Source organism: Mus pahari, chromosome 6 (genome assembly GCF_900095145.1).
Source record: "Mus pahari chromosome 6, PAHARI_EIJ_v1.1, whole genome shotgun sequence".
NCBI lineage: Eukaryota > Metazoa > Chordata > Mammalia > Rodentia > Muridae > Mus > Mus pahari.
Genome location: NC_034595.1, coordinates 505,209 through 521,884, shown reverse-complemented (window position 1 = coordinate 521,884; position 16,676 = coordinate 505,209). Strand labels below are relative to the sequence as shown.

The window sequence follows — 16,676 nt, the reverse complement described above, 5'->3', positions numbered from 1 at the left end:
CCCCCGCCACTCCTGTCTGAAAGAAGGCTGCTGGAGTCCGGGTCCGCCCACATCTCCACGCATGCGCACACAGCTCAGGCTGCAGGCACCTGGTTCTCCTGGTTGTGCTTCTGCCGATGTTGTTCTATCCTCTTCTCCAGCTCCACCTCTTGTGTCATCAGAACACTCTGGTGCCCCTCCCACAGCTTCACAGCCTCATGGAAGTACCTGAAGAGGTCCGCGCTCTGCCATTCTGTCTCCCTGGCCAAACCCTCAAAGGAGTTCTGCCATGGTAGAAAACAGGGAAAGTTACCCAAGCCTGACCTTGGCAGACTAACACAAGCCCCAGGGATCGCCTGTCCACAGAGGCCTGTGTCTCCAAGCTACTGCCTGGACACCATCCCTCAATGTCAGCTTTAGGCTCTGTGTTGGTTAGTTTTGTGTCACCGCGGCAGAAGCTGGGAAATGAGACTCTTAACTAATATAATTGCCTCCGTAAGACTGGTCCGCAGGTACGTTGAACATTTTCCTGATTGGTGATTGACGTGGGCAGACCCAACCCACCGCGGATGCTGCTATCTACCCCGGGCAGGTGGTCCCGCATTGTATAGGAAAGCAGACTGAGCAGATCACCAGGAGCCAGCCAGTATGCAGTGTTCCTCCGCTGCTTCTGCTTCAACCCCGGGCCTCTACGTTCCTGCCTTCAGTTTCTGTGCTGACTGTTTTCAGTGATGGACTGCAATGTGGAAGTGTAAACAGACCCACTGTTCCCCGAGTTGTTCTGATCGTGACATTTTAGAAATAGAAACCCTAAGACAGGCTCCATCTGGGCTCCTGGCTTTCCCTGCATGGGGTAGGAGGGCCTGCGCATCTTTCTCTAGACCATTCTTGTGGGACCGTGAAAGGCAGCCTGCTTTCTGGTTGAGCTAGGTTTGAAACCCCAGGTGAGCCCACAGAGGATCCCACAGGGTCTCCTGCAAGGGACTGTAGGCGTTTTGCCATGCTCCTGAACACCAGGCCCCTGACAGGAGGCCGAAGCTCTCCATAGGTCTGGGGCCATCAATCATGTAAGGGCAATGCCCCAAGCCCCTCCACAGGTAGAAAATGTGACCACAGGTCACATAGCCTCAGGACAGAGCTCCATTTAATGAGGTCTGAAGGGTGTAGCCAATAAACTCCCTTCCCCAGACACTCCTCCCTGCAAAAGGTATTTAACCCCAGGCCCTAAGAAAGTGGAGTACGGTTTTACTCATTACCATTCTCCACCATGACAATAAATGCCTGAAAACCAACCATGGACTTCCTCTTTTCATCAGGATCTGGCGAGGGGATCAACGGAGCAGGTCTTCATCTAAAGAGCCCTGTGTAATCTCCCACAGGAGGCCTCTCAGTGCTCCCAGCCACAGCTTCCACCAAGCCAAGCCAAGCAGCCCAGAGCAAGCCAATGACTCTCTCCTCTCCACAGGACCCAGCCAGAGCTCTCTCCTCTTTTCCCTTTTGGCCCCAGGCTAGATCTAGCCCTTGGGCCCCCATTCGGTTCTCAGCTCTTCTGAGGAATCCAGTGCCCTTGGGGTGCCCAAGAGTGTGAGAACCAGATAGACCCAGCCTCTCTGCAGGCCTGGGGACCCTCAAGCTGGCTCCAGCAGTCCCCGGGGACCTCAGACTGCACTCCCACCTCAGACTGCACTCCCCCACCCCCAGAGCGGGATCCCACGGCTTCTCCTAATCCTGCCCAGAGCCAGCATGGAGTGAGCACACCAGGCACTGGGCACACTCATGGTGCATATACATCCAGGCAGGCAAACACACTCGTATACATAAAATAAAATAAAAATTTTTGAAAAGCATTATACAAATTAGGACTAGAGATAGTTGGCTGGCAGAGGGCTTTCTTAGCATGTGCGAGGAGCTGAGTTTAATGGCTAGCATCGCACATATAAAAAACAAAACCACACAGGTTGTATGCATCTGTCTGGGACAGAGACTGGTGAACTAGACTGAGGGATAAATTTGGCCTTCTGTCTGTTTTTGTATGTACTCATGAGCTAGTCACAGATTATCCAATTTTAAAATGTTTTTTTTTTTAAAAAAATTCAAAAGTAGTAGAAAAAATACCATGAAACTTAAATGAAGCACAGACCATGGCCTCTAATAATGGCATTGGAGCACAGCCACACCCTTTGCTTCCACGTTGCTAAAGCTGATAGAAGTGACAAGCTGGGGCTGGTGAGATGGCTCAGCGGGTAAGAGCACCCGACTGGTCTTTCAAAGGTGCAGCTTTCAAATTCCAGCAACCACATGGTGGCTCACAACCATCCTTAAGGAGATCTGACACCCTCTTCTGGAGTGTCTGAAGACAGCTACAGTGTACTTACATATAATAAATAAATCTGAAGAAGAAGAAGAAGAAGAAGAAGAAGAAGAAGAAGAAGAAGAAGAAGAAGAAGAAGAAGAAGAGACAAGCTGTGACAGATGCCACCCGTGGCCTGCAAGGCTTCACTCAATACTTGGCCCTTCACAGAAAGAGCACGCTGACCCTGGGTTAAGACTACAGACTTTTGGGACTGGAACTCTTGCCCTCCCCAGCCTTCAACAAAGGGTTAACAGTGGTTCTGATACACCCACAGCCTAAGTGGTTTTCCCAAACCTAAGTAGGCCAGATGTCAGGGTGGTTTCTGGGACCCAGGGAATGAGCCTGGGTGTGGTTAGCCCAGGAGGGCTATGCAGGAAGGAACAGATAAGGGTCAGGGAGTGGCTACACCAGGGGAACCCTAGGATTTGCAGTGTTGTACTCCAGAGATGTGCCCCACTTCCAGGGTCCCTGGCACCCCTGTACATACATCCAAGAGCTCCAGCTGCTTCTCCACCTTGCTCTGGAACTCCCCCACCATCAGGAAGAAGGTTGGATTTACTAGGCTCTCTGCCTCTGCTTCCGAGAAAGCTTTCCAGTTCAGCAGCTGCTGCTGCAGGGTGGGGAAGAGAACAGGGCAGAGAAACACGAAGTTATCAGTGAGCTGCTTCAGGGCCCCAAGAGGGCTACAACAGCCACATGGATTCCCTTGGGTCTGTTCCTAGACGGGCAGGGTGCAGAGCAGAGCCGGCCAGAGGTACTCGGAGAATAGGGTACACTCCCTATGGGTAGCAAGCGAACCCTCGGAGCTCAGAACTTTTCAGAATGCCTAGGCTTTAGTAGACTTTTCATCTAGACACTTTCACCAAGGAGGCAGGGAGGGGTTATTTTGGCAAACTATTTCTCCATTATCACTGTCCTGGACAGGTTGGGAATAAGCTCTCTGCTTTACCCTGCCCAGAGGCAGGCAGGCCAGAGACAATGGTGGGACTGGAGCTAGCATCAGCACTATCTATGAAAGGGGCCTTAGAATATGGCCTCCATCTTTGGCAAAGCCTTGTGCTGTGGGGAATACAGCCAAGAGTTAACGACAGAGACGGCTTATGAATATACAGCTCCATTTCGCAGGAGGCTTTGATGCTGGGTTAAGTCCTGTAGAGTGCAGGATCAGCCAGGTAGAGGGAACCAGAATGCCCAGTGGCTAGTGAGTACCTGGTGACTGACAGGAAGGAAGAAAAGCCTAGATCAAGACTGAAGGGGGTGGAGGAGGCAGAGAAGGTCCCGGCGCACAGCTCCTCTTCCCGGGCCTCCAGAGAGGGAAGCCTACCTTGCATTCCTGCACGCGGGACAGGCACTGCTGCCAAATCTTCTCATACAGGAAGCGGACCAGCGACATGCAGTCCATGTGGTAGGTGTCTCCAGGGACAGAACATAAAATGGGTCAAATGAGTCAGGCATTCTCCCAAGAGGTAGAGAAAAATTAGAAGGAGAGGCATTCCTGTTGCAAAGGGAATCGGTTCTACTCAATGAAGAACCTCCCCCAAGAAGGTTGTTCAGCTCAGAATGGTCAGAGCCCTCTATTCAGGTCAGGGACTGGTATCACCCTCCTCAGAGAATTCTTAGCACCCCAAGAGGATGACCTCATATGAGGAGTTCATCTCTAGCAGTAGGGGTTGTCTGAGACAAAGACAACAGTGCCTGTGAGTGTCTTTAATCTGAAATGTACACCATGAGCTCCGGTTTTGAGCACACGTTTGTCGGCTATGGCTAGGGGGCACTATTTGAGAGACTTTGAAGCCTTTAGGCGCTGAAGCCTGGCTGGTGGAAGTAGTCCATTAGGGGTGGACCTTTAAAGGTCACAGCTCTGCCTGTGGTTCAAGTACCCTCTCTGCTCCCTGGTCCATTGTGACAAGTGGAGACTCTACCACAGGCCCCCACCATCTTGTTACAGTCAGATCTTTGACATCCTCTACAACCATGAGCCAGAACAGACCTTTGCTCTCTCTTCATTTGCTCATCAAGTATTGTGTCACAGAAATGTGAGTGACTTTCACACAGACACTGACTGACTTCACTGGGTTGTGGTGAACCTCAAAGATGGAAAAAATGATCGCATCCTCAAAAGTACGGCTTGGCACACTTTGTCCACAAAGTGATAGACTTATTGTTTCTATCTATGTGGTCACACGGTCTCTGCTGCAGGGAGCAAGCAGCCTGAGAGTACAAGGAATCAAACAAGTGTGACCATGCCCTGCAACTTATTTCCAAGCCAGGCAGCTAGCTGGGCTATGACTGCGACCTGACGCTCTTTAATGTGGGATAGTCTAAATAGTTACCACTTATGATTGAGCTTTCTGGCTGTGAGCTAGGACCTGAACTATACCTAGTTATTAATCCACAAGGTAAGGGCCATGGTTAGTCCTGTTCACATCTCTGCTCTACAGGGGAAGACACTGAGGCCAAGAGATGACATGGCTTTCCCAAGTTTATGCATCAGGACAGAGCGGGGCTGGGCTTTAATCTCACACCTCCAACCCCAAGACTCTCGGGACATGGCCAATGTGCCATCTTGAGAGCTGAGCAGAGACTCTGTGTCTTTCTCAATCCCCGCCCGCCACGCTTTGGGTCGGGGGTTAGGGGTCAGATGTGAGGGGTCAGAATTTGAGGGTAGCGTGGCTGTGAACTGGGCAGTGAGCAGAGGAGGTCTTTGGGGCTCATGAATCCTAAAGGCCCAGGGTAGAGGGGCCTCAGCTCCTCAGACACATGGCTGGAGGGCTGACTATAACAAGTTATTACTTGGTCTGGAAAGTTCTGAAGATTCCACAGACATTGCTCACCAAGCTGCTTGTTGAGGGAAGTGAGGGAGTCGTACCACTCAGTCAGCTGGGTTTTGTTATAGTTAGGGGGGAGGAGGTCACTGGGGAAAGAAGACACAACAGGTAAGCATGCCTGAAATTTGTCAAAATGGTTAGCATATTTAACATACTGTCAATAATATACTGAAGAAGCTAAAGAACCTGCTGGGGTCTCCTGCTGCCCCAAACAAGCCTCACAAAAAGGCCTATTATTATTCACAATGTCCCCTGTGACAGCAGCATCCCAGTGTGGTCTTCTCCTACCTGCCTCTAAAGTGCCTCAGGATGAGGGCCAAAGCTCTGTTGGGACCATGTTTTATCAGACCTCCCCCCTCCTCCCTCCTGTGTCCTCCCCCCTCCTCCCTCCTCTCTGCTCCCTCTGCTCTGGCTACTGCGTTCTAGTGAGCTCTTTGGCAGGACCAATCTAAGCTTTTTTTTTTCCCACAGCAAGTGACTTATGATCTTCCTTGCCGTGGGGCTGAGGTGGTCAGCCCAGCCCTCTAGTACCAGGAGATAGCCTGGTGCCAAAGGGTTTCAGGGGGGAGATCTAGGCCACATGGCCTTCCTACTAGACCCCCAAAGGTGCTGGCCCCAGGGGTCCTTCTTCCTGTACACCATACCAGATGGTGCAGAGGTGACTGAGCCTCACTCTCTGAAGCATATCCTGGTTCTTCTGCATTTCTTCAAGCTCCTTCTTCACTTCTGGGGGCTCCTGGATCTCCTCGCTAGCCATGAACTCACTGGACAGCCAGACACAGAGGAGAGAAGTGGGCAGGAGACTCAGACAAGAATGCTCAGAACCCCATAACCCTGACCTACCACCGTAATGGTCCCATCTGAGCCTCCATCCGGGTCACTGAGGATAGAAGGGAGGTAAAGGGAACAAGACGGGCAGGAAGAGCTTCAAACCATCTCTCAGCACAGAGACCTCGGAGGCCGTGGAGTCCTCACATCCTACTCTGTGACCCGGAACAAGCCCCACTTCCGCTCTGAGCCTTAGACTACAACGTAGAGCTAATGGCAGCACTGTCCTCATTGGGAACTTCTAAGGACTCAGAAAGATGACAAAGCCCTGAGCCCATGCCCTGCATCTTGGGGGGTGTCCAGGAGAAGTCAGCTGCGGCCATTCGCTGTTGACCTTTGTAACAGTCCCAATCCTGGGCTCAGACAGGCTCTGTTTACAGTGTCCCATTGAGTCATCACTGAGAACGCAGGGCTGGTAGGGCGCCTGTCCTGTTGTGTGGAGGAGGCAGGCTTGGTACACTCGGGGACTTCATCAAGGTCACACGGAAGGGCAAGGCTGAGCCTCGGCACATCGTGCTGAGGTGGGTCCTCTCCTCCCTGTTTCCTCTACGGAGGAGATGAGGTCCTGAAAGGTGGGAGGCATCCACCAGAGAGACATCTGTCCTTCCAGGACAAGGGTTATAACTAATACAAAGGCATGGAAATTATACAGAAAATGGCACGAACACTTTTTGACAATTCATAATGAGCTCAGAGAATAGTTGTGAAATAACGTTTGGCGGGGGGGGGGAGTCTATCTAAAACGGCAAGGACTCTGTGGGTCTGAAGTGTTCCAGTCCTAGCCGCACCCCTCTGTCCAGGAAGCGTCTGTGGTGACTCAGTTTCTTTTTGGTGCTTTTATCTATTTCTAACTTTAAATATAGGGGCATAGAAAACAGTAGCAGTTATAAACCATGAAGAAGAGGGCAGGAAAAAAAACCGGCCTGGCTAGGAGAGAGTTGTAGGTGGGAGTGGGGGGGGGGGGGGGGGGGGGGGGGGGGGGGGGGGGGGGGGGGGGGGGGGGGGGGGGGGGGGGAGTGGGGGGGGGGGCTGGGGAGGGGGAGGAGGGACGGGAGGGAGGTCACCACTGACCTGAAGCTCTGCATCAGGGCCTCCTTCTTGAGAGCCTTCCAGGTATCCACCAGCCCCTGCCAGCGGTGGCGGTTGTCAAGCTCCTGTTGTAGGGTGGCCTCGGTCAGGTTGACTAATAGCTGGGCAATGGCCCTCCGGTTGCCCAGGAGAGCCTGGTTCATGGCCTGTGGTCAGGGGTGGGTAGGGCTTTAGACTGGGACCATAAGAAAAGGGAGAGGTGTCAGGGAAGGGGGGGGTGACAGAACATGTGACGAGAAAACAGAGAGGAGGCTGCTGAGCAGGTAGGGGGTAGAGAGGGAACCCACAAAACAGATCGTGTTTGGAAAATAATTAAGCATATTTTGTATACTAATTTAAAATGGAAATTTAGGGACTAGAGAGATGGCTCAGTGGTTAAAAGTACTCATGACTCCTCCATAGGACTGAGTTTGGCTCCTAGCACCCATACTGGGTAGCTCACAACCACCTGTCCCTTCAGCTTTGGGGGACCCGATGCCCTGGTTTGGTCTCTCTACTAGTGTTTACATACACACAGAGAGAAGTGCACATACACACAGAGAGAAGTACACATACACAGAGAGAAGTGCACATATACGCATAATTTAAAAATGACTCCTGAAGAGTAAAATTTCAACAAAACGGTGGTTGTTACTGTCAAGGCCTCTGCTGTCGGCCTCTATACACACCCTGGCAGGGAGCACTGCTGTCCCCAGTGACCTAGGGCATGCTCAGCGCAGCACAAATACCACAACGTACCTGTGAGCAGCCCAAGCCAAGAACCCTTTCACATAGCAGAAGGATCGGGCTTTCTTCTGGAGACATCATGAGCAAGCTGGAATTTCTTCCCCCCCCCCCCCACACACACAGATGGCGATGTGGGGAGACCGGAAGTAGAGATCCAACAGGTAGGTGTGGTGCAGCCACAGACACCCGTGGCCAGCAGGAGAGTCAGGAAGCAAGAGAAAGCCAGAGTAGGCTGGGACATGGCTACTCTGCGTGATTAAGCTACTAGGCACGCAGCTATAGACAGCAGGAGACCGTGAATGCAGTCCACAATGACTGCTACTGAAAATGCAGTTATAAAGGTTTAGTTCCCAACCAAAGAACCTGCCTGAGTTACTAAGGTATGTCACAGATGTGATGCCCTGCATTCCTGACGCACCCATCTTAGGATCCCTCTACCACAGAACACCACTCACCATGGCTTCTTTATCTATCAGCCTATATACATCGGGCTGCAGGATATAGGAGGTTTTCTCTATGATGCCGACATATCTCTTCAGCACTTCCTTTAGCTGGAGAGGAGAAGGCTGTGAGTCACTCTCAGTTTCCATACCACTAGCAGGACAAAGAAGGCTGCCCACCAACCCTTCGAGACAAAGCCACCAAGGAGCTCATTTGCAGCTAGCATGCCTTGTCGGCTCGAGAGACCTCCAGGGCCAACAGCTCCTCGTCCAGCTCCTTAATCTCCTGCTTCTGCTGCATGAATCTTTCAGCCACCTTTTCCCACAGTTCCAACAGAGTCTGCAAAGGGGAATGGGATCAGGCCAGGAGTTCCTGGAGAGGTGGGGAGCAGGTGTTGTCACCAGGGAGCCCCTACCTCAATAGTGTAGCTTTCGAGGTCCGGCTCCCCTTCCACTTTCTTGAAGAGCATGTCAACGTCCTCATCGGACTGCGAGATCTTTCTCAAAAGAAGATCCCCTTTCTCCAGGATGAGAGGTTCCATCTCCTGTGACAGGCCAGGAGGTGGAGGGTTAGGGCAGCTACATCCCACATAGGAGGCAGCCCTCCCTAGTGGAGTAGGTGCCGGGCCCCACCCTGTCTCAAGAAAGATCAATATCTAAACCCGCCCGGGAAGCTGAGAATTGATGATGCACTCACACGCAGAGAGGACCAGGCAGCGGCTCTCCTCTGCAGCTGAAGGAGGGGCTGCCGCTGAGTCTAGCTTGACAGGTCCCAAAGAAACTCAGGACAAATGGCTGAGGTGCCTATCTACATACCAAAGTGTCTGCTTGGCTTCAAGACTCACTCAATACTTCACAACAGTTCTTACCACACTCCCTATCCTAAACTCCCCTCTCCTCCCCTCCCCTCCCTTCTCCTCACCTCCCTTTCCCTCCCTCTCTCTTTCCCTCTCTTCCCCTTTTCTCCTCTCTCCTCTTCTCTCTTCCTGTCTTCTCCCCTCCCTTCCCTCCTCTCTCCTTCCCTCTCCTCCCCTCTTCTTCCTTCTCCTTCTCTCCCTTCCCCTCCCCTCTCTTCCCCTCCTCTCCCCTTCCTTCCTTTCCCCTCCTCTCCTCCCCTCCCTTTCCCCCTCTCTCCTTCCCCTCCCCTCCCCTCTTCTTCCTTCCCCTTCTCTCCCCTCCACTCTCCTCCCTCCCTTACCCTCAGCTTCTCTTTCTTATATAACCCTGCAATTTCGGCCACATGCCCTCTTGGTCCTCTTTTCTTGGTCTTCTTGGCTCCTGCTCTTGGCCCTCTCTCCTCCTCGCTCTCCCCCCCCCCTCATAGCCCTGTTCGGTGTGGACCCCCCCAGATGCCGCCGGCTGTGTCTTCCTCATACCCACAGTAAACACCTTCCCCAACCATACAGAGCAGCACTCACGCCCTCTTTTCAGTTGTGCTTTACTTGGTCTCCTTTAGGAGCCTGCCAGGTCCCTATGGTTAGAGATGAACAGATGGTCTAGAGAGGAAGAGGAGCCATGGGTGGAGGAGGGAGGGAGGCTGGGAGCTGTGGAAGCGCACCTCCCCACCCAGATGCTGCGAGAACAGAGGAGAGAAGAGCAGGGCCTCACCACCCCAATCTGCTCCAACTCCTCCTGAAAGCTCGCCAGTGCGCTCAGGTACTTCCTCTTCTTGAATTCCTCTAGTTCCTGGAGGTCGCTTGCCCTCTCGGGGACTGCAGGGCAAGCAACAGAGCTTATGAGCCTGTAGGGAAGGCAGAGTGCTCCCAGAGAGCTCAGCAGGGCAGAGAGTACCTTCACTCAGGCCTGAGCTCAGAGGCAGACCCCAAAGCCAGGCCAGCAGGGGCAGAAACTTGAGAATTATGACAAAAGATGCAAATGAACCTGTTCGAGGTGCTGTGGGGGCTCTCAGGCAAGGGGCTGAGGTGGGGATAGCTTAGCTCTTGCCTTCATGCTCACAGCCCTGGGTTCAACCCCTTGCACCACAGCTGAGTAAACAGACAACTACTGGGGCAAAATTCCCAGCGGGTGTATGTAAAAGGACAGTGTTTATGGTGTTCTTCAAAACAATTTCATCATGGCACTAAGAAGGCTAATACAAAAGCAGCTGGAGCTTGAGGCCGGCCTAGGCTACTTAGTAAAAATTCATTTAAAAAATGTTTATAGAATAAATACACATACAGGTGCTTTTTTCTTTTTAATTCAAAGGAGTCCCGATCCGATGAAATCATTATAAATAGAAAGTACTATAAGCTGAAAATATATTTAGTTACACCTAATCTCCTGAGGGTCAAAGCTTCATCCAGCCCATCCTAAATGTGCCCAGAGTACTTACATTTGTCTACAACTGAGCAAAAATCATACAACACAAGGCCTGCTTTGTGTCACAATGCTGGCTATCTGAGCAGGAATCGGTATTGAACATGAAAAGGGTAATAATGGTTTATGAGTATACTCTTGTGCCACTGTGAAGTTGAAATAGAACCATATTTAAAAGTCATTATATCACCATATAAACCAGGATTAGTGATGAGCACTTTGAATCTCAGTGTTGGGGAGGCAGAGGCAAGTGAGCTCTGTGAGTTCGAGGTCAGCCTGGTCTACATAAGAAGATCCAGGACTATATAACAAAGAGAGCTTATCTCAAAAAAAAAGAAAGAAAAAAAGAAAGAAAGAAAGAGGAAAAAAGAAAAAAGAAAAGGAAAGAAAAAAGAAAGAAAAGAAAAAAGGAAAAAAGCAAGCAAGAAATACATTTGAACCAGAAAGAGATCATTTGTGGCAATATTAGTCAACAGTAGAGTTCGCTTACCACATGGCAGCAGTATCCTAACTCTATTGTATCCAAGGATCAACTCAGGAGGCTGGTGCTGTTAACAGCCTTCTGTAAGGTACACACTCTGATCTAGGGTGAGTGCAATGGTGGGAGGGGGTGGGTTGGGAGATGGACGGGCCTGGAGCAAGAGCGAGGTCAAGACCTGTTCAAACCCCGAAAATCTCATCCGAGATTGGCAGGAGTAAGGCTAGAGCCCTCCCTGTTCTAGGCCTGTGTGTCCCCCCACCCCTACCACCCCCACCCCCCTGCACCTAGCCCTCAGACCCACCCACCTCCACCTTTGAGGTAGCTACCTAGCCTCTTGGCCAAACTCCAGATTTAAGCACCTGGAATTCTTTTTCATGTAAATGAAGCATTCCTGGCACCTCAGCCCCAGCCAATGAGGTACACTCACCCCCAACCTCCCCCACACACTCCCCAAGGTTTATATAGCCCTGTTCACCCAGAATAAAAGAGAGCTGATTCACTGAATACTGTCCAGGAGAGCTGTAACCGGCCTTCCTCACTGCCAGACCTGAAACCCTGCTAACCCACCTCCCTGTTCAAACTTTCTTCCTTTCCTTCCAGTCCAGCTCAATGGTGCCGGAATACCTCAGGGCAGAAGCAGAGGCCAGGCCCATGCACTTGGATGGGAGTCAGGTGGGGGGCTGCGGAGCAGGTGTGAAGCCCTAAGCCTGCGCCCCTTCCCATCCTCTGCTGTGCTTTGTCCTGTGCTATCTAGGAGGCCTGAAGCTGGCTACCACCCGGGGGCTCTCAGCAAGAGAAAGGTGCTCAATGTGCCTTCTGTTTTTCTATACTGAGTCACTTTTTAACCATAAGGACAAAGGCAAGGGCTCCCCCCCCGCCCCCCGCGGGGATAATGTGAAACCGGGACCTGCAGTGGGGAGGAGGTGGGGCTTGAAAAGTACAAGGGCCAAATTACACAAGGTAGTCAACTCAATCCGTCCTAGGAGTTGCCCACTGTGTAGTAGCCACTGGCTGTCCCTCCTGGGGTTACGCCCAAAAGGTATCCTCTGGGAAACTGAGCAGAGCCCCCCCCCCCCCAGGGTGGCAAGAGCCTCTGAGGTGGAGCCAGAGCAGACACTGCCATCTGGAGACTTTCCTGCCTGGGGCAGGCCTGCCCTTGGAACTGAAGGGCAAGTTGTTCACCTATGTTGTCCATGAGGCCCTGCACCTCTTGGGAAGCAATCATGTCCTCCGTCAGACGCTCCTTCTCCTTCCTGGCTTCTTCTTTTTCCCTGAGGAAGCAGAGAAGAGTAAGACCTGCCCCACCCACCCAGGACAGCACAGGCATTGACTGCTGCCCAGATCCTCCTCCTACTCCAGACAGCCTTGTAGGCAATGTCCCAGGCTCCCACCCAGTGTTGCTATGTCTCCAAGCTTAGTCTCTGAGGGTACCTGGACACAGAGCTGGGTTCCTGCCCCAGACACAAGCTGTAAGTTCCTTGGCTGGCCAATATGGGTCTGGGGCTGGAACCATTTCCAAATGGAAAGTAAGGACCACGATGGGTGAACAACCCAACAAAGAATGAAGTTCTTAGCATGCACCCTTATTTGGTCCTTCAGCAGACCCTCTGTGGTAGTTTGAATAAGGCTCGTATATTTGAATGTTTGGTTCACTTTTTGAGAAGGTGTGGTTGTTAGAATAGGTATGGCCCCCAATAGACTCATGTGTTTGAATTCTTGGTCCATAGGGAGCGGCACCACTAGGAGGTGTGGCCTTGTTGGAGTAGATATGGCCTTGTTGGAGGAAGTGTGTCACTAGGGGGTGGGCTTTGAGGTCTCAGATGCTCAAGCCTGGCCAGTGTGTCTCTGTCACTTCCTGCTGCCTGCCACTCAAGATGTAGAACTCTCAGCTCCTCCTCCTGTACCATGTCTGTCTGCACACATGCTTCCCACCATGATGATAAAAGGACTAACAATCTGAAACTGTAAGTGAGTTCCCAGTTAAATACTTTCTTTTCTAAGAGTTGCCTTGGTCATAGTGTCTCTTTCCAGAAATAAAACCCTAACTAAGAGAGAGTATTAAGAAATGTGTGTGAAGCCCGGCGTGGTGGTGGTGCACACCTTTAATCCCAGTACTCAGGAGGCAGAGACAGGTGGATTTCTGAGTTCGAGGCCAACCTAATTCTAGGACAGCCAGGACTATATAGAGAAACCCTGTCTCGAAAAACCAAAAAAAAAAAAAAAAAAAAAGAGGTGTGTGTGTGACCTTGTTGGAAGAAGTTTATCACTCAGGGATAAGTGCTAAGGTTTCAAAAGCCCATGTCATTCCTAATTAGCTCTTCTCTCCCCTTCCCCCTTTCTCTCACCTCTCTCCACTCCCTCCCTCTCCCTCTCTGCCTTATGTATATGGCTCTGATGTAAACCCTCAGATTCTGCTCCATGCCTGCCTGTTGCCATGCTCTCTACCATGGGCTCGAACCCTCTAAAACTGTAACCAAGACATTATCCTACGAGGCAGCTGGAGTAAGCCCATTTTCTGCACAGGGGATGTAAAGGGGCCATCGTCTCAAGCAGAGCTGGATGCTCAGAACGCCAAGACCCATAGGGTTTGGATCCAGTTGGAGTGAACTGAGATCTCTACGGAGAGGCCTGGAAGGAAAGACTGCAGCATCAACTCTGGGATGAAGTCTACAAATGCCCCATCTACGAGGCAAGCAGCAGAGAAGCCCAGCGTGCCCTACAGTTCCCAGAGGCCCTAGGCAAGCAGTATCTGTCATCTATTCTCTTATGAGTTGTCACGCTGTCCCACAGGTGGGAGAAGACAACAGGTCTGGACTGCAGCTGATGGGGCCAGCCAGCCATGCAAAATGGGGAGGCTCTTTCAGACCTTGATATTTCAAGTGTCCCAGACCCAAAGTGGCTCCATGGGACAATGAGATCCACTCTGATTTCTCAGCCACTTCTCCCCCGGGATTTGAGGAGGTGGTTTGTATAGTGAAGATCTAACTCCCCCCAAAAGCGGCTGGGGTGGACAATGCAGGGGCTACTGCTAAGGAAGGGGCTCTTTCAGGGGGACACAGGTTGAAGGCAGGAGGGGAGCAGGGACTGAGGGAGGTTCCCTTTTCAATAAGGCGAGAGGCCCTGGGGTTGATGGTTGAGGGCTTGCAGCGGAAGTTAAGAAAATCAGAGAGGAAGGGGACATTATGAAAGTCACTGAGGAAAATCATGGGGCTGCTTTTAAAATATGCATACCACCAAACGGGAAAACCTAAAAGTTTTGGAGTGGATGTATTTCTTGATGCAGACAACCTACCAAAGTTAAATCAAGATGAAATAAACAATTTAAATAGACCTATAGCTCCTAGTGAAATAGAAGCAGTAATTAAAAATCTCCCAACCAAAAATAAAAGAGGGGGGGCAAGATGCATTCAATACAGAATTCTGCTTCTTGTAGGTCTCTCCACCTTTCTGCATAGTCTTGCCAAGGGGACCTCGGATATTCAAATCAATTCAAAGTTCAATGCTATGACTGGCTTGCAAAGCCTCTTCCAGCCTCTGCTTCAGCCCTTTCTCCCTCTAGGTTCTCAACCTGTGGGTCACTACCCCTTTTGGGGTCAAATGACCCTCTTACAGGGGTCACCTAAGACCATCAGAAAACACAGATATCTACATTGTGACTCATTACAGTAGCAAAATTACAGTTGTGAAGTAGCGATGAGAATAATTTTATGGTTGGGGAGTCACCAAGACATGAAGAACTGCATTAAAGGGTCACAGCATTAAGGAGGTTCAGAACCACTGCTCTAGACCCACTGACCTCAGCCTTCCCCGGTGAGCGAAGACCGAGTAAAAGCTGCATCCCGACCATCCTCCCTCAGCATCCCACCTACCTCAGTGGTGGCCCCTCCCTAGGGAACTTCCCCATCCCTGTCCTCTGTGTGATCTTCCCACCGTTGAGGGAATGTGGCTAGTCACTATTGTTGAGAAGTCAAGTTCTGTGACAGTGGGCTTCTCTACCCAGACCGTGGCCTTAGGCAGCCCCATGGAAACTACTAAGGGAGGAGAGAAACATCTTTCAAGCAGACGTGACTAGTTCCCTTTCTTGGAGAAGGTACTTGGGCTCTGTCCCTCCTGGGCACACATCTTTCTGAGTCTTTGAAGACTGGGGACCTGCAGTGTGGCTTGGTAGCAAGGCTTACCTATAGAGAACTGGGTTTTCCGTGACCCAGTCATTGGGGAGGCTGCGCACCCACTTCCTCTGGCGAGGGGTCATAGTTTCCCCCTCTGGTAACGGCACCTTTTTCATCATGGGGGTCTTCACATTCTTTGGAGTCTCAGAATGCTCTGCAGCTCGATTCCTGGTGGCTGCCAGAGACTGAACCAGCTGCACCTGAGTGTGGGAAAGATGAGACACAGGTAATGTGGAACTTTCAGGTGCCCAAGCCTTCCATGACGACTGTGATATGTCGGAGGACATCATAGGAGGACAAGGAGGCACCTGGCATCCAGAAGGCACCTTGTACTCAGACTCCACGCCCACCCACTGCAGAAGAACTCTTAACAGACACAGGCTGTCTCAAGAATAGTGTGTGGAGAGAATTTTGAATAAAGATTGTTTAGTGTACACAATTATTTTCATAATCATAAGAAACCGATAATAAATGAAAAACAAAACAAAACAAAACAACAAAAACAGAACAAAATAAACCAGAACCATTCAGTAATAGGAGACGGGCTAAGTAAAAAATCCTTGGATGGCATGGAAGTTGCTTACTAGAGATAGAAATTACCATAAATGTCTTATGGCAAGGAAACCACTGACCAATAGTGTATCGTTAAACATATCAATTAAAACACAAGGTGCAGGGCTGAAGAGCCGGCTCCAGGCTTAGGAGCACTTGCTGTTCTTACAGAGGACCAGAGCTCCATCTTCTGTACCCTCAGGGTGGCTCACAATTCCCTGCTTGCCTTCCAGAACACCAGCCATGCACGCACATACACAGACTCAGCACTCCAACACACAAAATCAATGTAAATCTCATTTTAAAGCATAAATTAAAAATTATAGGCAGGTGGCACTTTGGATGCTGCTGGACCTTCTGTCCCTTCCAGGAGATTTAACAAAGTCACCTTAAAAAAAAAAAAAACAAATTACAGTGTGGTTTCAAATTTTAAAATACATGGGAGAACAACGGAAGGTTGAGAATAGTATCTTGCTATAAATAAGGAGCTGAGTCGTGTGAGTAACGTGAGTTCTCTGGTCTCTCTATTCTTTTATTATTTCTGAAGGTTACACAGGCAGGGTGATTTGTGGCTCAAATGAGGAATAAGAATGCTACTTCAATAAACAGTGCACTAGATTTGAAGCTTGTACGTCTCTTTGGTTGGCAAGGTACATTCAAGAAGGGATAACAATCTCTACAATAGCCATGACCAGTAAAGCTTTTTACTCTGTAAGACAAGTCCTCTACGGAGGCGGACACTGGGTACCAGGGAGGTGTGTGAATACCCCTGGCTATGGATGTGAGTTCTGAGAGACTGCCAAGGAGAAAGGGGAGATTCAAAACACTAGTACAGAAAAATAACCACCACTACCACCACTGCCGCCACCACCACCACCACCACCACCACCATCACCACCACCACCATCACCACCA

At 50.7% G+C, this 16,676-nt stretch overlaps 1 protein-coding gene across 1 annotated transcript in view; it reads right to left on the bottom strand.

Annotated features, from left to right (window-relative positions):
* Ccdc180 (coiled-coil domain containing 180) overlaps positions 1-16,676 on the bottom strand; it is a 57,116-nt gene that overhangs the window by 37,851 nt on the left and 2,589 nt on the right. The window contains exons 4-15 of the mRNA XM_021200321.1: positions 15,219-15,409; positions 12,223-12,311; positions 9,852-9,955; positions 8,660-8,788; positions 8,473-8,583; positions 8,259-8,354; positions 7,060-7,223; positions 5,805-5,924; positions 5,167-5,246; positions 3,657-3,745; positions 2,820-2,942; positions 90-263 (exon numbers count right to left, since the gene is read on the bottom strand). Of these exons, the coding sequence (XP_021055980.1) occupies positions 90-263; positions 2,820-2,942; positions 3,657-3,745; positions 5,167-5,246; positions 5,805-5,924; positions 7,060-7,223; positions 8,259-8,354; positions 8,473-8,583; positions 8,660-8,788; positions 9,852-9,955; positions 12,223-12,311; positions 15,219-15,409 (1,470 nt within the window). The remainder of the gene's footprint in view (positions 1-89; positions 264-2,819; positions 2,943-3,656; positions 3,746-5,166; positions 5,247-5,804; positions 5,925-7,059; positions 7,224-8,258; positions 8,355-8,472; positions 8,584-8,659; positions 8,789-9,851; positions 9,956-12,222; positions 12,312-15,218; positions 15,410-16,676) is intronic.